The 23,779-nt window shown below is 43.4% G+C and overlaps 1 protein-coding gene across 6 annotated transcripts in view; it reads left to right on the forward strand.

Annotated features, from left to right (window-relative positions):
- Positions 1-23,779, forward strand: part of LOC115080765 — a 133,636-nt gene that overhangs the window by 82,924 nt on the left and 26,933 nt on the right. For 4 of the 6 annotated variants that reach the window (XM_029585159.1, XM_029585160.1, XM_029585158.1 and 1 more), the window contains 6 exons: positions 5,210-5,278; positions 5,671-5,891; positions 6,468-7,560; positions 9,554-9,771; positions 10,862-11,948; positions 12,457-12,549. In XM_029585159.1, coding sequence (XP_029441019.1) covers positions 5,210-5,278; positions 5,671-5,891; positions 6,468-7,560; positions 9,554-9,771; positions 10,862-11,948; positions 12,457-12,549 — 2,781 coding nt within the window. The remainder of the gene's footprint in view (positions 1-5,209; positions 5,279-5,670; positions 5,892-6,467; positions 7,561-9,553; positions 9,772-10,861; positions 11,949-12,456; positions 12,550-23,779) is intronic. The other 2 variants (XM_029585161.1, XM_029585162.1) reach the window with 2 other exon arrangements.

The raw sequence follows: 23,779 nt of genomic DNA on the forward strand, positions 1-23,779 counted from the left end.
AATTCTTTCCAACACAGCTATTTCCACAACTTGCCTTTGCCAGAAGTCCATTTGAAGGTCCTTTATCTAAAACCGAGTAATTGCCAGCAAGAATCAAGTTAGATAAGTTTCCCGATGGGGGTGGAGGCGAAGGAAAATCCAAAAAGTCAGAGTCTTCCAATAAACGAATAGATGTTGTAACAGCAAATAACGGCAATGCACTCATGTTCCACGGGACACTGCTACCACATGTGAAAGAGATGTTCCCACCAGGCCTCAGTCCCTCCAGCAAAGATGCCTAGAGTTACTAAACCTGGAATACCATACCAGATAGCGAAGAATACAGTAAAGAATATGCAACATTAATTAATTTTGACGAGGACAAATAGTTTATGAGCTGCAGACTACAATTTAAAGCAGTCATCTTGGTCTACATTGACCTGCAGGTCAGAGTTCCATGCTTGAGTAAGGGAAGGGGCAGTTTCCTCCCCTGCAAAGAATGCCAACAAGTTCCTATAACAATTGAAAATGTCATCTTAGGATCTTTAGACACGGATGCATATTGGAGACAGCACAAAGGCTTCGGTGAGTTTAGTCCCCAATGGATCCCTTGTCAGAGTCCTCCTCAATTGTAAATGTATTTATTTTATTTTATTACAGGACTTATAGCCCGCCATCTTATCAGTACCTGTTCATGGTGGATTACAGGCAAAATAATAAATAAAGGGAATGGGAATGAGATGGCAAACTGTAGTCTTTACAAAGGTCCGAGAAAGATCGGAATGTCCGTCCCTCCCAAAACTGATTCATTACGCCACCAAGAATACACATTGGGGATAAAGTAGAGAGACAGATTCGGATTGTGTCATAAAGATCAAATAGCAAAACGTTGCCCAGGGAAAACACTCGCGACGTATATAAAGTATTCCAAACAGAGAAGGTATGCGCAATAATAGGATGCAGTCTTAAAATTTTCCACATCCCCGAACTCTCTCCAGCAGAATTTACTAAAGCAGATCAAATTCTATCCTTGCTTTCTCACTTGTTCCAAACATAACCAGGGTACATGGGCCAAATCTGGCGCTATTCCTACCCAATGCTGCAAACACACCAACCGGGCCATAAAATAAAACAATTGCAAATTAGGAAGGCTCCTAGCTCCCCATTCTTTCGCTTTCCATAAAAAAGAAAATGTAATCCTAGGCATCTTATTGTTTGAAATGAAACTAGAGCAACTCTGAGAAAACAGACTAGGGTATGTTATATGGCACAGTCTGAACAAGATAAAGGAGCTGGGGTAATATTGACATTTTCAGAATACCTATCCTACCAGCCCAAGAAACTGAAACATCTCTCTTGGTATTATTATATGAGAAACTTTAGGAAAGTTGATTATTCGAAGATTCTTGTTTTTTAATAAGTTCTCCATATTTTCATATTTACTTAACAAAGCCAAGTTACCTTTGACCATATGTTCTTGTTTATATTTCAAAGAATCAAGTAATAGTTTCTTCTCAGTCTCTTGACTATTAATAACTTTAACCATGTTTTCTAAAGATTTAATTCGAGCTTCATGATCATCAATTTTAAATTTAAGTGGCTCAGTCTGTTTTATCATCAAGTTTCCAAGCTCAACCATAGTTTCCCATAATGATTCTAAAGTTATTTGTCCTGGTCTTTGTGGACAATACGAAGACATTTTTAAACGTAACTGCTGAGGCGTGGATGTGCTCCCTGGTTGACTCTGCTCCAATTCGCCTCTGTCTGGGCTGCCAAGGTGCGCTTCATGCCCTCCGGGCTGTTTTACCATGCCACTTTCTCCCGACGGTAGGCTCCCTGGCCGGCTCTCCCCGCCAGCACTTTCAGCCTGCAGGGCTTCCGGGTCCCCATCCGGGTCTCGCAGCGTCGCTGGATTCCTTGGGCGCCTCCCTCAGCATCGGGGGGGGGATAGCGTGATCTCGGAGTCCGGCAGGGAACTCAACTCCTCTCCTTCTGCTCCCGCGTCTCCTCACCCGATGTTGCTGCTCCTCGGAGAACGTGGGCATCCATCGGGCCGATTCTTGGCGTCTCGTGGGGGGGGAGCCCCGGGGAAGGCTTTCTCACGAGCACGCCGTTTTCTAGCCGAATGGGGCATTGCAGCAAGAAAAATTCACAAGAATAATCACAAAGTAAGAGCACCACGCTCCCAGCGCTATGCTCCATCGCCATCTTGGATCCTCCGTCTCCTATTTCTCGTCTCCCTCCCTCTTTCTAGTCTCTGTTGGAATTCCAAGAAGGGCTGTGCTGTTGGAGGGGGTTCCTCCTGTTTCAGTTTGTCATTGTTGAATTGTAGGGGGGTTTTGTTTGCCACTCTTTTGCAGTGACATAAGAATACTAACAAGTGCCCATGTTGCACTGTGCAGTCCCTGAAAAGATGCAGTCCTTCATGTCCGTCTGCAGTCTGGATAATGTAAACCTATACGTCTGTACTGGTCTAGCAGGATTCAAGGAAAGGAAATTCATAGGCAAGACTAAATTTTTCCTTGGCCCTGTAATGGAGGCCAAACACATTCCACTGTACACCCTTTATACCCTAATTATATCTAAAATAAAAGTATGATGTCAGTCAGTTTTATTTAGGGAAATTGGACTTATAAGATAATTTGTCTGTTTATTTTAAGTAATTTATATACTGCTGCCTTGATCAAATGAGCATTCATAATTCTCAGTGTATTAGTATTCGTCTCAGATGAACACTTTTTGCTAATTGCCTTTTTTTTTTTTTTCCTAGTGGATTGTGAATTTGAATTCCCTCATTATTGTGGTCTTGTTATGTTTTATGTTATCTTAGCTTTATTTATATGCCACCCCTGTATTTTTTTTCTTGTTCCTTATGATATATATATATATTATTTTTTTAAATTCTGGTATTTTGAAGCTTTGTTTATTTCTGTTTCAAGGATATCTTGAATTAATGTTAACTTGAAATTATAAATAAAAAGTAAAAAAAAAAAAAATCAAGCTATTTACAAAGGCAATATCACCTGCACCAAGACAATAATACGTAAAATTCAATTAAAATAAACACCAAAGCTTCTCCAACCACTCTTCTGTAATCTAACCTCCCCCCAAGACCTACCCAGAAATGACTCCCTACAAGACATCATCAAACCCCTGTATCATCCTGTGTATCTGTCCCCTCAGTAACTTTCTGAACCATTCATACATTTTCATTCAGAGGTCTGTACTGATGATGGAGGGTCAGTTGACTCCCGGTTTATACTTTTCATGTGCCCTCAATGCTTAGAATTCCTTTTCTTTTTATTTACTCCTGGCAAACAGACCAGTTCAGTTTAGTTGAAATGTCACTGTGACATAGTAGATGATAGCAGATAAAGATCACTTGGTCCATCCATTCTGCCCAGTTGAGATTCTTTCTTTGGTTTTCCTACTACTTTGGATAGATCATACAGCTTCCCCTTTGGAAACCAACACTGTACCCCCCCTCCCACCATAGCCCTCTACATCCGTCCTAAGCAAGTCCAAAATATGCCACGATATATACTGGCTTCCGCCATCTCCACTAACAGCCCATTTCAGGCCTGATCGTCCTCTTTGGATCTCAAAACACCAGCTTTTAATCCAACACCCAGGTCCCCTTCTGTGTCTTACTGCCAGGTATCCTGTCCTTGTTGTACATTCAGCTTGGTACATGGAGGCAGGCTAGTTTCTTAACTTCCAAAACAATTATGAATAGGGTAGCAAGAACTGAAGAAATGACCGAAACTGAAAACCACTGACACACAGTCTCTGAGCAGTCGCAGTTGTTGAGTCCTCCTTGCATGTATTTGCTGAATTAGTAATGGGGGGGGGTAAAAGCAATGCAGCCTTTAGACTCTGGAGACACAGACATAGTCTGCCCCTCTACACAAACTAATTCAGAGATCCCCTGGGTTTACCCTATGCCTTCTTGAAATACTTGAGATACTGTCTTTGTCTCACCACCTCCATGGGGAGGCCTTTCCATGCACCCACCACGTTCTCTGTAAAGAAGAATACTTCTGAGTTACCCTCATCCCATGACATCTAATTCTAGAGCCTCTTTTCCTTTGCAAAAGTCCTGCCTCCTGTGCTTGGAAACCTTGGAGGGTAGGTAAGTGCCTCTATCATATCTCCCCTGCCCTGCCTTTCCTCTAGGGTACACATGTTGAGATCTTTGTCTGCCCTCGTATAGCAGATGAGAGTGATGATGCAAGCCTGTCTGAGAGCTACTGACATAATATGTCACAAATTGAAGCAAATCTTCCAGAATTCTCAGCAGCTGGCCTGAGCAGCAAAGGTTACAACTTCTAAGCTAAGAAAACACATTGAATGTTGGGGTGAAGGTCTTTTGTGCAACCAGAAGGTGTCAGCATTGTACACAAAATCAGCATACAGACACTAAGGACACAGTCCAGCAATATAGGTGTGTTATGATAGGGCATCAAGTTTTGTAATAATCCACATACTCACCAAAATTAGTGAGGTTGTTGTCAAAAAGCATCCAGCCTCTCCGTACTCATTTATATTCACGTTTTAACCATGGTCTGTCCATGCAGGCTACCCCACGTCTTGGAAACCCAATGCAACCATACCACTGCTGTTTAGGTTTGTGATTTGTTAATCCCCCATACCTTTTTCCAACCTTTGAAAACAATTTCTCTCAAGTTCTTTGCAGTGTAGTCATGGTCGAGCATTTTTGCAAAGAAAGTCACATCTTCCGCTTTGGGGGCTCTGCTTCGTGGCTTTACTATTATAGCAAAACTTCACCTTGTTAGGCAGCAGCTCGCATGACTGAGCAAGGATGGAACTCTTTTTGTGTTCAAGGAACTTCCATTTAATGCCATCGGCATAGCATTTTGCTTCCCTCTCCCCATTTTCATTTCTGCTCGGGTCAAAGCATCTTGTGATATCATTGAGCGTATTTAAAGCTGCCTTCATATTGATTAGTGTATATGGTCACCAGCTGATTCCATCCATTTCTTGCTTAGTTTGATATAGGGAAGAGCCAACTCTAATGTTTAGTCATGTACTTATTACAGGGAAATTCACATAATGAATCTTGTTATAACCGTTTACAAATTTCCTATCAAAAGAAGGCAATGAAGCACCATGAAATGTTCACATTTCCTTGTTAATAAATTGTAAAGTAAGGAACTCCTTAGGAAATCTGTTATGCTTTTTTTCCCCCCTCCCCCCACCCCTCCCCCAGACAGATGAAGCAACAACTTCTGCCGAAGAAGAAGAAAAAGATCGAGAGTCCAACTCTTCTGAAAACCAGGTACTATAAAGAGGAACCTCCTAGGGCTCTCTTCTACCATGAAGAGTGCCTGAAGATCCATAGCCGCCAAACTCTGGCTCCAAGAGCCAACCCGGTTTGGCAGTGCTGTAGAAATAGCCAGACCTTGCTTTTAGTAACATCTGGTTGGCTGAAGAGCATCCTTGGAGATTCATACCATTTTGCATTTTAGTCTACTCACACTTTGCAAAAGAAGCAATAAAGTCATTGCTCTGTCACTTAGCAAGGTAGGGAATAAATGAATTATGATGGTTCCACAGTAATTATCTAGCTGGTAGGCAATTCCTGTCATCTTCAGGCTGATTATTAATTTCTCTTCCCTTACCAATGTACTCTGTCACAATGATAGTAACTGGCGTGTTGGGTTTGGCAAGGTCTCCGAAGAAGCTGCAGAGGAACAACTGGAGCAGAGTGAATTCCACAGCTGGGAGGACTTCCACGCCTTTCTGGATACTTGGTGCTCGAAAAAGAAGATGATGTTCACCATTCGGCAGTCAGTGCCCCTGAAGAATGACCACTTGAGCCTGGACCCTCAATGGCCTGAACTAGCCAAATCCCTGAAGTACAGCAGTGTGAGCATGGGCTGCAGTGCTAGGTACATTAAGTAGCTCCAGTCACAAGACTCTTAAAGGACTATTGCATTGTATTCTTTAAACATGGGTCCATATACTCACCCTTTACCCAGCATGGTTGTGATATATTTCAGGTTTGAAAATGAGTGCTCATACGGCTCCAAATTATAGTTCCCCATAAAGGAATAAATGGTTGCATATCTGTTAATAGTTTAGGCTCGCCACATGTGAAATGTGGAACCAATAAGGATTTTGAAATGGGACATGTGATATTTTCTGTGCTTGATGTAAGGATAATGATGTTGGTTGGATAGAGACTGCTAATGAGACTGATAACCTTCACTTTACAATAATGTGAGGTAGATTAGGCCTAGATTCAGGCTATATTTTGAAAGGACATGTTTGTTGACATGGTAAACATGACATTACTTGCAATCCTGGCTATTGAAATAGCGTAGTGTAAACTTGTCTGTGATTTTCAGATTGAGAGCTGCAGAAGTCATGATGATTATTATGATGATGGTATAATGGTGCAGTTGACGTGTGAATAGTAATATCACACGAGGCAGAAAGCTAATGGTATCTTGATTCTTCCCCAGAAAGACCTGTCCAGCTGTCATCAAGCTGAAACTGGGCCCTCAAAAGGACAAGCTCATTCTTGTCAAAGCCTTGCTTCGTCACAATCATGACACTATTGGAGCCAATCTCCCACCTCCAATAACACGAAGTAGGCTGGCCTGTCTTCCATGCCTCCCCACCAAGATCACAAATGATATCTCCAGGAAGTTCCTAGAACGCAGTGATCTGAGCAAGCTTCAGCGATTCCACCCTGCTCAATTTGAAGACCGGACCCAAATCCTGAATGAATTGGACCACCTCTTTATTTCTGATCCTGGGGCCAAGGTCAAACTAGTCTTCATGGAGAACAGGATGCTGGTGCGAAACATTTTCATCATGACTTCCCAAATGCAGGATATGGTCCAGCGCTTTCCTGAATACCTCTATGTGGATCTGTTGTTATGTTATGGCAGCCATGTTGATTTGTACACCGTCTATTGTGAAGATGACAAATTGGAGTGGAAAGTATGTGCAAAGTGCATTGCACGAAAGGGCATGTCAGGAAATTTACGGTTCCTTATGGTTTCCATCTTGCAGAGCATCCACAACTTGACTAACCAGGTTAAATATATAACAGTGAACCCAGAAATTCGGGAGCCTCTGGAACTGAAGCCATTGTTACCCTTTGCCTCACTGAGGTACTGCATGCCACTCATCCTGGAAAATCTTTATGAGAGAATTTCTTGCATAGATTCAACAGAAGAGGCCCAGGTTAAAAACCTTTTGCACATCCTGGCTCACACTCGTTCGCCCATAGTCTATAGTCGATACTTGAATGAGTTGAAGGCTGCCTGCCCTGCAGAGTTTTTCCACTACTACTACGAGACCTGGCACCCACACAGGAAAATGTGGATCAAAAAGGACAGCAGAAGTCAGATCGCAGAGAGCAATATCTGTGCCTTTACTAAATCCAAGCACCAAGCTCTCAGAGCTAGTGTAGATGCCGCTTCTTCCTTGTTCTGCTGCCTTCACCTGGCACTCGACAGCATGACAGTGTTGAACACAACCTCCGCTTCCAACCTTCAGGAGTCGCCATCTGTATTAGACCCATCCCCAGCAATTGCTCCCCAGCAGGTATGGCTTTCCCTCGCATTGGCCTGAGTGCCACTTAAGTATCATTTCATTATGGGATGATTTTCAGGGGATGGTTTTGCAAGTTTAGGTCACGTGACATAAGCAAGATTTAAGTCCTGGTGATTCTCCATCCTAACTGAAATGCTATCATAGTGTTTATAGTATGAATTTTTAGTGATACTGTTGGCATCATGGAAGAAGGCACAGGCTGTAAGTTGGTAGATCCATAGTTTCAATGTAGTTCGGATTTCAAACCACATTTAGGATTAGGTGTTACAGGGATTCCATGCAAGAATGAGCATTTTTCAGAGGCCTTGTGTACTGAATGTGCCATATTTTAATTATGACATAGCAGATCTACATGCATTGTTACTCTCTATATGGGCCATGGGAGGCTGGAGGGTTTGAATTACAGAGCAGTGCTCTACTGGCATTGCTACAGGGAAATCCGTACTGGAGAGGTTGACTATAGAGTTAAAAGTCAATGATGTCATGAACAGGGATGCTTATAGATATAAATGGCTAGTCACCCGAGATTCTGAGTTTTGGAATAGTTGGTATCCCATTTCTGTGTTGGGGCCCTCTTTTAGTGTCTGTGTAGAGGCATTGCTTGTGGTGAATTTTTCTTTTCACAATCCAGAGTTTTATTAAAATATCTGAAAACAATACCGCACATTAAAATGCCATGGGCAGGAAGGTCTAGAGCAAAGGGGTCTGGATCTGAGGCTGACGGTCAGGGTGGCCTCAGAAGTGATGTAAGAAAGGGTGGGGGATACATGAAACAGCCACCCATTGGAGGTGAAATTAGGGTCGGAATTCAAGAAAGTATGGAGTAAGCCCCAAAGTCAGCTGTCAGTATTTTGGCAGGGAGACCTGTTCTTGTCCTTTTTTGTTCTGAATATTATTCCGTAGCCTGTTTTGAGCCTTTCATGGTGGAATGGATAAAATACTGAGATAAAGAAAAGAAAGCAAGGAAGAGTCTTAGTTGTGGGACAGGAGGGCTGAAGCTAGAAATCAAGTAGGGTCGGCAGTACTACAATAAGACATGGACAGTGGATATGCCTAGCGGTCATTATCTTCTATCATATTCTACATGTCTATATGATTCTCTTAGATTCCTATCTATTCTGTAGTTTGCATTAACGTAATAGATGTCAGCAGACAGAGACCATTTGGCCTACCCAGGCCGCAGTTGGCCAGGGTAGTCATAAGATATCGTCTCATCCAGCTGATTCCCTCAACTTCCGTGTTCACTGGAAGTCATGGGGAAGGCAACCTTTTAAGGCCATTTCCGACGGTAAATTGTCCTGTCTGAAGATTGCCACAGGTACTTGCTGCCAGATTGAGGGGGGGAGGCATTCCCAGGAGTTAGGGAGAAGGCAGGGTGGGAAAACTATGCATCTAGATTGGGTTTTTAAACCTACACGTTGTTTTCCTGCAAATGTTTGGCTGCAGAAGAAGCAGGTGTAAAGTATAGGGGGAGGGAGGGATTATTTGTTTTGGTAATGGGACCTGTCACTTTGGAACCAGCTACCATTTTGCTCTCTGACATCAAATGGACTAACTGATCTTTTAGAAAAGAATGGACAAACTTGGCTGTTTCCTGAGGTGGACAAATGACTTGTCTTGACGGGTTTGAGGTATTATGCCTCTTGATTGGCGTGGTATGTTATGTCTTAGTCAGCTGGAAATAAGCTATCGTATTGTTATTTTATTGCTGTGGGTAGTTGGATGTTTTTGGGGTGTGGCTTCTAAATGTAATTGTTTGGACTTACTGTCTTTTTATTGGTGGATGAAATTTGGTTTATTTCAAATGTATGTCCCCCTTGGGCTTCATTGACACGGAGATGTATAAATCTAAATTAATGAAATAAAATGATTTTATACCCATGGGCAACTTTCAGAGGGGAAACCACCTCTTCCTGCTATATGGGCTATCTGATGCAGAAACAAACCTTGGGGTTTATAATTAGAATTCGTTTTTTCTTTGTAGGCCTGTGAATCCACCAAAGAGGAACCTCTGGACCAGACAGAGTTCTCCAGCTGGGTGGATTTCTGCTTGTACCTGGATTCCTGGTGTGAGGATCGGAAGCTGCTGTTTACGGTACGCCAGTCGGTGGCCTTGACGAAGGATGAAGTCAGCCGGTGCCCATCGGGGCCTGTGCTGGCCCAGTGCCTGAAGTACAGCACGGTCCAGCTCTTCTGCACCAGGTACAATCTCCAAAAAGTCGTGGGGGAGGTGTAGCACCTGTTACGGTTTAAGTTTTAGTATATTTCATCTCTGCTACCGTGTATTCATGGAGAGAAGATTGCAGTTTCTGAGGACACCCTTAGGGAAGCCTAAGCATTGCAGCATCACGTATTATCAATATTTTTAATATTCTGCAAAGTGCTACAGGTGTCCATAACTCTGTGTAGTCACACAGCAGGTGCAGGTTTAAAAGTTTCCTTTTGCACACAACTTACACTGATCTGATAAAAGATTAAGAACGGTGAAGGTCAGAAATGGGACCTTGATGAGCTTGCAGGAGGGACATGAAAAGATTTGCATCTCTCCCATGATATTCCGCCTCAAACCCAAGCAAAAAGGGAAAGTAGCCACCTCCAGGCAATGCTTTCAGACTCTCATAGACACATTTGTTCACATGTTGGTTGTACGCTTTGCTTTCTGTCTTCTCCCCTATGCACTTTTGTCCTAGGCAGCGGCGGACTCACAATCTCGGACCGGCCCGGGTATTCGCCGCCCAGGATACGTCACGTGGTCTGATGAGCGCAGCTCTGTCACAGCCGCGCACGGCAGACCACGTGACTGGAGCGATCGGCCCACCAGGGGATGCCCGATCCCCCGATAGGCCAATCCGCCCCTGGTCTTAGGTAACAAACCTGTGGCTGACATGTACAGAAGTGTGCTGGTGTGAGTGCTGAGATGATGGCACAATGGCTCTTGACCATGAGACTGATGCAAGGGGGGGGCCTACAAGGTGGCTCACTACCATACCGAAGCTCTGGTTTTGATTCTCTTGCCAGGCATGGGATGGGATTGCTGCAGCCCCACAGCATTCAAAGCCCTGAGATCAGGGATATTGCATTCAGAGGCGCACTGGTAATGATAAAGCAGATGAGTGTGGCGGTGGCATTAGTGGCATAAAAGATGACCTTGGTTGAAGTAATGATAGCCATAATAAAATGAGACCAAGGCAGATGGGCATACCTTTGTTGCCAGCATGAATGGATAGATGTTGCCGAGCCCACCATCTGTCTGTCTTGGTAATAACTGAACATTTCTTTCATTCCTATTCAGGAAGAGCTGTCCTGCTTTCATTAAGCTGCAACTGTGCCCCCAGAAGGAAAAGCTCGTTGTCTCCAACACCAACTTCCAACACAACCACGACTTGCCAGAAACTGACCTCTCGCCACCATTGAAAAGAAGTAAACTGGCGTCCACGGTCGGCCTTCCTGTCCAGATTGCCAATAATATCTCCAGGAAGTTCTTGGAACCTCATGACCTGAACGCACTTCAGAGATTTCGATCTGGGGCATTTGAGGACCGGTCCCAAGTGCTGAAAGAACTGGATTCCCTCTTCTTTTCGGATCCTGAAGCCAAGGTCAAGCTGGTATTTGAGGAGAACAAGCTACTGGTTAAGGACATCTTCCTCATGACATCAAGCATGCAGCAAATTGCTCGGTGTTTTCCTGGCTATCTCTATGTTGACTTTTTCTCTGGTTTCAGTCCAGGCTTTGATTTGTACACCGTTCTTTGTGAAGAAGAGAATGTGGGATGGAAGGCGTGTGCCTACTGCATAGCAAGGAAGGGAACAGCAGATAATTTAAAGTTCATTGTGGACTCTGTATTTCAAAGCATCCCTGTCCTTAATAGTCAGGTGAAATGTGTGACGGTGAGCCCAGAAATTCAGGATACTCTAGATATAGAAGATCTTGTCCCTTGTGCCTCATTGAGATACTGCATGCCGCTGGTTTTGGAGCTTCTGTATGATAAGATCTCTCACATGAACTCGGCAGAGGAGGCTCAGATTAAGGATTTTTTGCATGTCTTGGCCCATACTCATTCACCCACGGTGTATAATCAGGCCTTGAATGAGCTGAAGGCTGCCTGTCCTGCTGAGACCTTCCAGTACTACTATGAGACGTGGCACCCGCGCTGGAAACTGTGGGCTGAAGAGTACAATAGTGCTTCAGATGCAGAGAGCAGCATCTGTGCTTATGTGAAGTCCAAGCATCAGATACTCGCAGCCCAAATGGGCATCTCGCCTTCCTTGCACCGCTGCCTTCAGGTGGTCCTGGATGACAGCAAAACAACTTTGCCCATCACTGACTCTTCCCAGGAGTGTTTTTCTGGGCCAGCTGTGAACTCAGAAGGCATGCAACAGGTACAATATCCCTATGCTGTTTTTGTGTTCTTGAATCTAGTCATGTCAGTTGGATTGCACAAGTCAAAGAATCGAATCAGTGCATCTCTTGAATGATTTGGTAGAGGAGCAGTGCATACCAGTCTTATTGCCATGTTTCTAGAATCATCCTTTCTTATTTAGAAGAATGTGAGGAATAGCCCTGACTCATGACCCAATCATCCTTTAAGAAAAGATGTTTGATAAACTCATTATGCAATAAATATAAAATTATTTGTTGGTATTCTAAGTGAGGTCCAGTCAATACCTGAATTTGGTTAGAGGAATATGCCTGTTGACGAGGATAGCCGAAAACATGTTCAGTTTATAATTCTTTTCCTAATTATCCCTGCTTCATTCAGGAATGGTGTTGGGAGTTCTGGCTGCTTCAAAGCAGCCCACAGACTCCATCACTAACCACTGAACTTCAGTGGCAGGTGAAGTTGAATTCAAATAATAACTTCAGTTAAATCCAGTTTTTCACTTCCAGAAAGCAGAGGTTCTTACTTCTTCCTTGGATAAAGAGGAAACCGAAGAGAGTTCAGCAGAAAGATGCGAGGACTTGGGCATCTCCAAGAGACAGGTAAAGAGCTAAAAATAAAGCAGGACTAGGCCCATGAACTGGTGCAGCTTATTGTGAAAGTCTCTTGCTAAGTACTAGATAGAGGAAGTAGCTGGAGGGCTGGAGGACTTCCATGGTCTGGGATAATGATAGGCAGACATCAGGGAAAAAGCACAGGACTGTTTCTATGGCCAAGTCCTAAGGGAAACGAAGAAAGTGTGCATGGGGGTAACTGGCCTTGATGCTTTGGATGCAACACCCAACAATGCTTTCTGCTTCAACAGCAGGGGAAAGGGGGAATTGGATTCAGACAGCAACCAATGAGGACCTTGACTTTTACGGTCTGGGGAACGGATGAGCATGGGGGGAAACTGCACAGAGCAGCAGTTACTGCCCTTAACAGAAGACATGGGATTACTACCCTTAACCAATAAGCCTTGATGGCTTTTGATGCAACTGCAACATCGCGCTCTACTTCGAAGGAGGGAGTGAGGGGTGGAGGGAAAAAGGAATTTGGATTCGGGGCAACCAACACGAACCATGACTTTTTTTTTTTTTTTTTTATAATACAGTCTGGGGGTACTGACGCTCAGATATTAAGAAAAAAAACACAGGACTGCTTCTATGGCCAAGTCCATAAGCAAAGCACGTCAAGCAGCACTGACTGATACATGGGGGGAACCTGCACAGCGTGGCAGATACTACTATGGGAAGCTTGCTGGGCAGACTGGATGGACCATTTGTCCTTTTCTGCTGTCATTTCTCTGTTTCTATGGATTTGCCAATAGGCACACTACGCCCGTGCCTCGGGTGGCAGAAATTTGGGGGAGGCAAATTAACTAAAGATTTATTGCCTCCCAGCTGCCTGAATCGCAGCAGAGCTCCCTGCTCCATCCCCTCCGCTTCCAGGCAGCATGCAGATAACAGGGGGGCAGGGGGATGACGCTAGATTAGACAGCAGAACAAAGAAAAGCTGCTCCGCTCTGTAACCTGCCTCTCTCCTGTCATGTGCAGGGAAAGGGAGGGTGCAAAGCCCCAGCAGTGCCTAGGGGTGTGCGGTAACTTGGGCTGGCCATGGCTGAGGAAACAGCCAGTTTGATAAAGGAGGCAGACACTGGCAGTTTCCCTATATACAATTTATTTACAGAGATAAAGCAAAACAGAAAAAAAAAAAACTGCTCACCTTGCAGTGCTGGTAACAACCCAATCAAATGTCATTGGTCTTGGCATACTCTGGCTTCCTTTGTGCTTCCCAGGGCATCCTTAACCCTTCTAGGCCTCGAGTTATGCTCTGGTGAATGGTTCCTCCCTTCACCCAGGATTCCTTGTGAGTCTGGCTCTTAAGGAGGACCAGGGAAGATGGCTGTGCCTAGTCCCTTAAGGTGGTCTGAGGGAGTTTCTTGTAGACTCTCTCACATACCCTCCCCCTCGGCTCAGCCCTGTCGGGATGAGCACTTGCCCATACCAGGGATACCTCTCTGGACAGGAAATCAGCATTGGCATTTTCCTTTCCTGCCTTATGTCGGATTTTATAGTTGAAGAGCTGTAGGGCCAGGAACCTTCTCATCACCCTCGCATTGGACTCCTTGATCCTATTCATCCATAGGAGCGGTTGATGGTCCATTTTGAGCGTGAACTGCTGACCCACTTGTCTACCAAGGCCTCCTTCTCAACTGTTAAGTAGTACTTCTCGTGGGGCAACAGCTTCTGGCTAATGTATGCCACAGGATATTCTCTTGGACTAAGACTGCTCTCAAGCCTACCTCTGAGGCATCAGTCTGTACAGTGAAGGGTTTTGTGAAGGCCAGACTTATCAGGACCGGTTTGGAGCAAATTGCCTCTTTCAAAGCTTGGAAGGCCTTATCTGCTTCCTCTGACCCCCTGAACCTTCTCTAGTGCTTTCTTCAACAACAGCCTTGTGAGAGGTTCTGCCTTCTTCGAGTAATTAGGGATAAACCTTTGGTAGTACCCTGTGAGGCCTAGGAACGCTCTGACTTTCGCCTTTGTTTGCAGGACTGGCACCCGGGTGATTGTCTTGATTTTCTGGGTCTCTGGGTGGACCTTGCCCTAGCGAGGATGTAGCCAAGATATTTGACTTGCCCTCCCAGCAAGTACTTCTTTGGGTTAGCTGTTAGTTCTGGTTAGCAAGACCTGGTGTTGGCTTAGATGTAACAAAAAGAAATGAGCTAAGAAACTCCCAATGGCACAATAACCAAACAGAAAAGGAAATCCCTGAAAAAACCTCTAAACATAAATATGTCTTGCAATTGAGTAAGCGAAGCCGCGTTAGCAAGCCTGACGGTGTGCCCTCAATGCGGCAGAGCAATTAACTTTTCAATATATTTTTTAGATGCATTAAAATATATAAAAGTCCATCAACTTGGTGACCATGGCTCTACAACGGCCGATGTTTCGCATAAACAGTGCTTCATCAGGAACCGCATAGTCACTTAAAAAATACTTGTATCTCAATTTGGTTTCTAGAAAATCAAAATACAATCCGTATCACTTAATAGATACCTCATCGCTGACAAATATACCCTTAACCATCGGACATAACGTCTCATCTATCTTCGCAGAGGAACAGAAGATACTTGCATATCAGCCTTCTTTTTAAACGAACGCTGAGTTGCCCAGATCCAAACACCCACGTCAACACTCACATCAAGAACACCTCTGTAATCCATATGGTTCATTTACAAGCTGTCAGTCATGATCTTCTCAATTCTGTTAAGCATTGACAAAAATAATGTAGACCATTATCCATCCCAACGTTGATCTCATCTGTCACGAACAGGAAACTTAACATCTATTGAAGACAATAAAGTGAATTAAACAGAATCATAAACACACAGTTCCAAATCTGAATTTAATCTATTTGACTGCATGGTGTTAAGCCCATGTATCCATCTTTGCTCCACTAGTAAAAGTTTTAAATTCAGATTGCTACCCCGCCAGTTTAATTTAATCTGTTGTAGTACACATACTTCTAAATCATCAAAAGTGTGGGAAAAATCTGCACAATGTGAAACTAAAGGAGCATTCGTTCGATTGGTGTTAAGATTCGATCTGTGTTCAATAATTCTTGTTTTCAAAGATCTCTGTGTTTTACCAATATAAAACTTGTCGCAAGGACATCTTATCAAATATATCACCCCAACCGATGAGCATGTCGTATATTGTTGTAATTCAATGGTACACTGTGCTGAAGGAACATATACTGAAAAAGTATTCATTGAAACATGGCAAAAGACTTAATACTTTTCAAGATAATTTTTTAGGGGCGATTGTAATCCTATTCCAATCATCCCAACGCAGATCATCAAAATCCTTGGCAAGACAAAACACAGTTGTCCTCTCGACAAACGAGGTCCCAAACCGATCGGAATCTCTAGTATTAAATCTTTTGAGTCACTCGTTGACATGAACTCAAATTCAAGTTTTAAGCAGAGGTCTATCTTTTATACCAACTCCTAAAGCCAATTTGTTTAAGTTAGAAGTGGCTTTATTTAAATTTGTTTGGTAGTTACACATTAAGCACTTCTTTACAGACCAACCTAGTACTACTGATCCTTCAATTTACAAAAATCCTTCAGTATGGTGTCCATCAGGACCAGGTGACCCGATTATCAATACCTTTTACCAGCTAACCTTTCAAGAGATGCGACAACTGTTTACAGAAAAACAGATATTCAAATTTGTCATCAGATGAAATTGAAGCAATCAATGAATTACGACACAATTCTGATATGATTATCAAGCCGACTGATAAGGGGGGTAAGATTGTTATACTTGATCGGGTGCAATATATCCATGAAGTACAACGGCAGTTAGATAATTGTGAGTTCTATATTCCATTAGACAAAGATCCAGCACCTTATCTGCTTGAAGAGATTGAACAGTTAGTCCAAAAAGGCTGTCATGCTGGGGTTTTTTTTTTGTTTGTTTGTTTTTTAACAGTGAAGGAAGCTGCATTTCAAGTGACTCGAGATGCCTTAATACCGATATTTTATATTTTGCCTAAGATACACAAAAATTTAACAAATACCCCTGGATGCCCGATTTTTTTCGAGCAAAGGTTCTTTGTTGGAACCACTTTCCAAATTTATTGATTCTTTTTTGGCCCCATTTGTGTCATTATTACCATCATACATTAAAGATTCGCAGCAAATGGTTGTTTTTGGAGAACTATCATCTGACCACAAATGAGCTGTTGCTTGACACGCTTGATGTGGAATCCCTTTAATATAGCAATGAGTTATTTTGAACAACTGCCTAGACCATATCAAGTTCTGTCAGGGTTCCTACAGTCCCTGCTAGAAATTGCTCTTACAAAACATTTGTTTTGCCTTCGAACAGATGTTTTTTCAACAAATTTGTGGTACAGCAATGGGGACCACAGTGGCCCCCAATTTAGCAAATTTGTATATGGGCCATTTTGAAGAGCAATGGATTTATAAGAAACATGAGTTTGAGAAATGTATTATTACATGGAAATGATACATTGATGACAATTTTATCATTTGGCAGGGGACTAAGGAGATTTTTGACCTGTTAGTTTGGTTAAACTCACATAGTTTACATCTATGATTTACATCTAATATGCAGGAGCATTGCATCGTGTTCCTTGATATACAAATCTCTAAGGCTGTGAATGATTTTTCAACATCTCTCTCTCACAAGCCTGTATGCAGTAATACATTACTTCATTTCTTGAGTGCACATCTGCGTGCTTTAAAAGAGAATCTACCCATGAGTCAGTTTTTTCGTATTCGGAGGTTATGTTCTTCCCTCACAGACTATTATCAGCAAGCATCAAAGCTTAAGAATAGATTTTTAGCGTGAAGTTACCCTAGTTGATGCATATTTTATTTATTTATTTATTTATTTAATTAACGAGTTTTATATACCGTCATTCGGAATCGTAAAAAATAACGCCATCATAACGGTTTACAAAATATATGTAGAGCATACCTAAGAGCCAAATACACGCATCATGATTGGCTATTTTTACCACGTTCACATATTGAAGATGATACATTAATGTGTGTCCTCCCTTTTTCTCCGTTTGCACATGTAGTTAAGAGTTCTTTTTCGCAATTGGCACATTTTGCAATTGCATAAGGAATTTACAAATCAACCACATTTGACGTTCACAAGGGGATCCAGCTTGAGAGACCAGCTGGTACATTCTGATTCATCTTTTGTCCCATCTCAAGAGTTGAAAGGTTCCCATAAACCATGTGGAGCATGTTCAGTTTGCCATGTTTCAATGAATACATCTTCAGTATATGTTCCTTCAGCACAGTGTACCATTGAATTATGACAACACACGATATGTTCATCGGTTGGGGCAATATATTTGATAAGATGCCCTTGCGACAAGTTTTACATTGGTAAAATACAGAGATCTTTGAAAATGAGAATTATTGAACACAGATCGAATTTTAACACCAATCGAGCAAATGCTCCTTTAGTTTCACATTGTGCGTAAATAAAGAGGAGGCAGCAAAACACTGCACGGAGCGGCAGTAGCCACAGAGGCATTCACGGAGCGGGATGCCAGTGGCCAGTAGTTGGTGTTCCACCTTCAGGCAGCAAAACACTGCACAGAGCGGCAGTAGCCACAGAGGCATTCACGGAGCGGGATGCCAGTGGCCAGTGGTTGGTGTTCCACCTTCAGGCAGCAAAACACTGCACAGAGCGGCAGTAGCCACAGAGGCATTCACGGAGCAGGATGCCAGTGGTTGGTGTTCCACCTTCACAGAGCGGAAGGATGGAGGCCTGCCATCTCCAAAAAAAAAAACAAAAACAAGAAACAAACAAACAAAGCAGGGGTGGGTAAGAGTATGGGGCAGGGGTGTGGCCTGCTTGTTACAGCGGTTGCTACCCCTGATTGAGCTGGATGTTCGCTGGGATGCGGATACGGCGCTGCTCTCTGCATGGTGGAGGGGTGGAAGGGAGTTGGGGCCGGAGGGTGCTGGAAGCCAATAGTAATGGGTGGGAGGGAGAAAAAGGGTGGGGAAAAAAAAAATAAATAAATGGATGAACTGCGTGGCTTGCTGGGCAGACTGGATGGGCCGTTTGGTCTTCTTCTGCCGTCATTTCTATGTTTCTATGCAGATTTTTCCCACTTTTTTGATGATTTAGAAGTATGTGTACTACAATAGATTAAATTGGCAGGGCGGCAATCTGAATTTAAAACTTTTACTAGTAGAGCAAAGATGGATACATCCGCTTAACACCATGCAGTCAAATGGATTAAATTCAGGTTTGGAACTGAGTGTGTGTTTATGATTCTGTTTAATTCACTTTATTGTCTTTAATAGATGTTAAGTTTCCTGTTCGTGACGGATGAGATCAACGTTGGGATGGATAATGGTCTACATTTATTTTTGTCAATGCTTAACAGAATTGAGAAGATCGTGAGTGACAACTTATAAATGAACCATATGGATTACAGAGTTGTTCTCGACATGAGTATTGTCGTGGGTACTGATGTCATCATGTAAGAAGTTGGTTGTGATTGGATCTGGGCAACTCAGCGTTCGTTTAAAAAGAAGGCTGATATGCAAGTATCTTCTGTTCCTCTGCGAAGATAAATGAGGCGTTATGTCCGATCATGAAGCGATCATTGTCAGCGATGAGAAGTATTTTTTGAAGTTTTGTTGAAAAGTGATATGGATTGTATTTTGATTTTCTAGAAACCAAATTGAGATACAAGGATTTTTTTAAGTGACTATGCGGCTCCTGATGAAGCGCTGTTTATGCGAAACATTGGCCGTTGTAGAGCCACGGTCACCAAATTGATGGACTTTATATATTTTAATGCATCTAAAAAAAATTTTTTTACAACTAATTGCTTTGCTGCAAATGATTGAGTTGTCCGGGCGGCCCGTTGCACTGAGGGCATGCCGTAAGGCTTACTGATGCAGCTTCTCTTACTCAATTGTAAGACATATTTATGTTTAGAGGTTTTTTCGGGGATTTCCTTTTCTGGTTGGCTTAGATGTGTCATCCAATCTGGGCTGTACACCATCATGTCATCCAAGTAGGAGGCTGCATACTCTTTATGTGGGCAGAACAGGTGGACAATCAAGCGTTGAAACATTGCAGGGGTGCCATGGAGTCCAAATGGAAGGACAGTAAATTGGAAAAGTCCCCCTGGCATCAAGAATGCAGTCTTCTCCTTCACTGCTGGCATGAGAGGAACCTGCCAATAGCCTTTTGTAAGATCCAGGGTAGAGATGAACTGGGCTGATCCCAGATGCTCAATCAGTTCATCCACTCATGGCATCAGGTATGCCTCAAACTTTGAGACCTCGTTTGACCTTTTTAAAGTCAATGCAGAACCTCCCGTATGGGTGAAGACCAATCACCAATCCTCTATAACCCTGAGCTCGAGCATCTCCTTCATGTCAGACTCAGTGACGTGGGGCCTGGCCCTGGGAATCTGATAGGGTTGTTGCCGAAGCACCACACGAGGAGGCATAATGATGTAATACTGTACCTGGTGTGTATGACCTGGCAGGTTTGAGAAAATCTCCTTGTTTTGTTCTACCAGTTCCCTTAAGTCAGCTGTCTGTGCAGTAGATAGTTTCTTTCCGAAAGGAACCTGGGCTTGGTCCACTTCAAGTCTGACCTCTGGGCCAAACTCTCCTTCTTGCACCACTAAGCACTCCTTTTCCACCCACTTCTTCAAAAGTTTTATATGGTAGATTTGTGTTTTCTTCCATTTATTTGGCTGGGCTATTTTGTAGTCCACTGGCCCTGTTTTCTTCAGAACTTCATAGGGCCCTTGCTTAATGGGCTAACAGCTTGTTTTCCGAAGGTGGGAGGAGGACAAGGATGTTCCCTGGCTTGGCAATGGGGACGATTGTAAGCTCAGGCTTGGGAACTCTGATCCTTTTCTAGACATAGGTTGGCCGCCTCCCCAGCCGTTTTTAGGCAATCCTGCACTCTGAGAACGTAGTCAACAAGGTTCTGCCAGGGTTTACTTCATCCTCCCAAGTCTCATGAGCGATGTCCAAGATTCCTCTTGGACTCCTGCCATATAGTAAATTTAAAAACTCCCATCGAGCTCTGTGGTACTTTGCAGACTGCGAACAGCACATAGGGTAGTAATTCATCCCAATTCTTGTCGCCTTTATCCACAAATGTCCTCAACATTTGTTTGAGCGTCTGATTGGCCCGCTCAACCAGGCCATTGGTCTGCAGGTAATACACAGAGGTACGCAGAGTTTTTACCTTGAGCAAGGTGCAAAATTGTTTCATTAACTTGAAGAGTAACTGGGTTCCCCAATCCGTCAGGATCTCCTTGGGTAGCCCAAGTCATGAAAAAAAACCTCCTTTAGGGCAGTTGCCACCATCGATTTTTCATATTCCATAGCGGCACTCCTCCCTTCACCCTGGATTCCCCTGTGGGTCTGGATCTTAAGGAGGACTGGGGAAGACAACTGTGCATGGTCTTTTAAGGTGGTCTGAGGAAGTTTCTTGTAGACTCCCTCAAAGGGTGACAAAAACCTAAATCCATCACTGTGTGTTGGAGGTTAAATTATGGATGCTAGATAACATAGAAACTTGGGCTGTAAGCTTGTCTTCTGCTATCATGTTTCTGTCTCGTCTGCTCATCCACTCCCTCAGAGATCCCCTATGCTTGATCCATGCTTTCTTGAATGCAGATACTGTTCTTGTAGCCATCACCTCCACTGGCAGCCTGTTCCATGCATTCACCACCCCTTTAGTAAAGAAATATTTCCTTAGATTACTCCTGTCTCATTCCAGAGCCTCCTTTCAGTTGAAAGAGGCCTGCCTCCTGTATATTGATACCTTGAGGGTATTTAAATGTCTTTGTCATATCTCCCCATCCCACGATTCCTCTGTGGTATATATGTCTGTCCCCATATACTTTGGTCTTTATTATAAAGACGTTGACCATTTTAGTAGCCACCTTCTGAACCAACTCTGTCTGGTTTTTATCCTTTTGCGGATGCAGGCTGCAGAAATGTACTCAGTATCCCAGATGAGGTCTCAGTGGGGACCTATACAGGGGCAATATCACCTTGTTTTATCTGCTGACTATTCCTCTCCCTATGCACCCAAGCATTTATCTGGCTTTTGCTGTCACCTTGGCCACTTTAAATCATCTGATATAGTCGCCCACAGATCCAGCTCTTGTTTCATACTTAGAAGAATTTCATCTTCTACAATGTACTGATCCCTTGGGTTGCCAAAAAACGGGGTGTGGGTGTGGTTTGAGCGGGGCATGAGAGTTCCTGGATTTCTGAATGAAACCAGTGTGTGTGTGTATTTACGTGTACAAGCATGGGGGGGGGCCCCCCCCTTACCGCATCACTTTACTTCTGCTACGGATGGCATGTAAGTTATAAAAACACAAAAAATAGGCTAGTTAGCAAGATTTTAGGGGTTGGGGCTAACAGGATATAAAAGGGAGGCTATTTAACTAGGAGAGTTAAGAAGTCCTATCCTTTACCTGGGCAAACTGGGAACAAACAGGGGAAACTGGTAATTGCTTCGGTGTACGTCTCTTAACCCCCCCCCCCCCCCCCCCCCACACACACACACACACACACACACTTACGCGGTAGAGGCGGCATGTGCGCACGTACGTCCTATTTTATACCATGCACGCATATACGCATGTATGTCATAAAATGGCCGCAGCCTTTGGCGCGAGCCAGCACACACCCGTACATGTGCGCCCACGTGGCTGTTTAAAAGTTACCGTCCCCATGTAGAGCGCCTCGGGGTCCTTAAGGTAACCAGCATGGCTTCTGTACCAATATCGTGGACCTTGGGCTGAACATATGTGAGGAGTCCTGCCCTTGAGATAAAAAAGGACTTAAAATAAATTGTCCACAAAAAGGGTTAGTGGCTCCAAAACCAGAGCCCTTTGCTGATGTAAAAAGGCATGGGATGAACACAGTGGATCCCTAAAGGCTAGATTTGGAAATTTAATAAAAGGGTGCATGGGGGTAACCAGCATGGAGCGGCAGCTGCTACCCCTAACAGAAGGCATGAGGATTCCTACCCTTAACCAATTAGCTTACAAGATTTTGGCACACTTGCAGCATTGCTCTCTGGTTTGGGTGGGGGGAGAGGGGACTTGGATTCAAATGACAACCAACATTGGGGCTTGATTTTTACGGTCCAAGGTATTGATAAGCAGACATTACAGAAAAAGTGCAGGACTGCTTCTACAGCCAAGTCCTAAGCAAAGCCCGTGCAAGCAGCAGCATGGCATGAATTCTCAGGAAGGCTGCTCACCCTGCAAAAATGGTGCTTAGCAGTAATTTTGTTATGGGTTTGACGGTTCCTTGGTTTTGATTTTTAATATTACTACCCTTAACATCAGGCTTGGGGATAACCTGCATGGAGCAGCAGTTATTACCACAAGAAACTTGCTGGGCAGCCTGGATAGACCATTTGGTCTTTTTCTGCCGTCATTACTATGTTACTATGCTTTGTTATTCATTAATGATATGGAAAAGGGAGCAATGAGTGAGGTGATCAGATTTGCAGATGACCTGGAATTATTCAATAGCTGAGATTGGGGACCTGGGCATTCGACTGGCTGATTAAATTTAATATGGAAAAGAGCAAAGTGATGCATGCAGGGAAAAATAATCTCAGTTTACAGGTACACGATGCTGGGTTCTGTATTGCGAGTTGCCACCCATGCGCAAATAAATGTTATGAATGATCTGAAAAGGAATGGAGAATAAAACTGAGAATAACATCATGCCTTTGTGTAATTCTATGGTGCGACTGCCCCTTCAATATTGTGTTCAATTCTGGTCACCCCATCTCAAAAAAGATATAGCAGAGCTATAAAAGATGCAGAAGACAGCAACCAGAATGATAAAGGGATTGGAACGGCTCCTCTATGAGGAAAGTCTAAAGAGGTTAGGGCTGAAGGGGGATATGATGGAGGCCTATAAAATAATGGGCAGGTTGGAAGAGAAACACAAGGAACGATTATTTACTCTTTCAGATAGTTTACTAACAGGTAAATTGGAGAAAGTATTTTGTTTTTCACTCGAGTTAAGCTGTGAAAGTTGTTGGCAGATGGATGTGATCAAGGCATCTAGCATAGCAGGTCTTGAAAGGAGTTTAGACAAGGTCTTGGAAGATAAGCCCAGAAACAATTTGGGGAAACCACCGCTTATCCCTGGCAGTGAGCAATAAAAGATGGGTGAACTCTTTGGCATAGGTTACTGTTGGAGACAGG

The sequence above is a fragment of the Rhinatrema bivittatum genome, chromosome 19 (genome assembly GCF_901001135.1).
Source record: "Rhinatrema bivittatum chromosome 19, aRhiBiv1.1, whole genome shotgun sequence".
NCBI lineage: Eukaryota > Metazoa > Chordata > Amphibia > Gymnophiona > Rhinatrematidae > Rhinatrema > Rhinatrema bivittatum.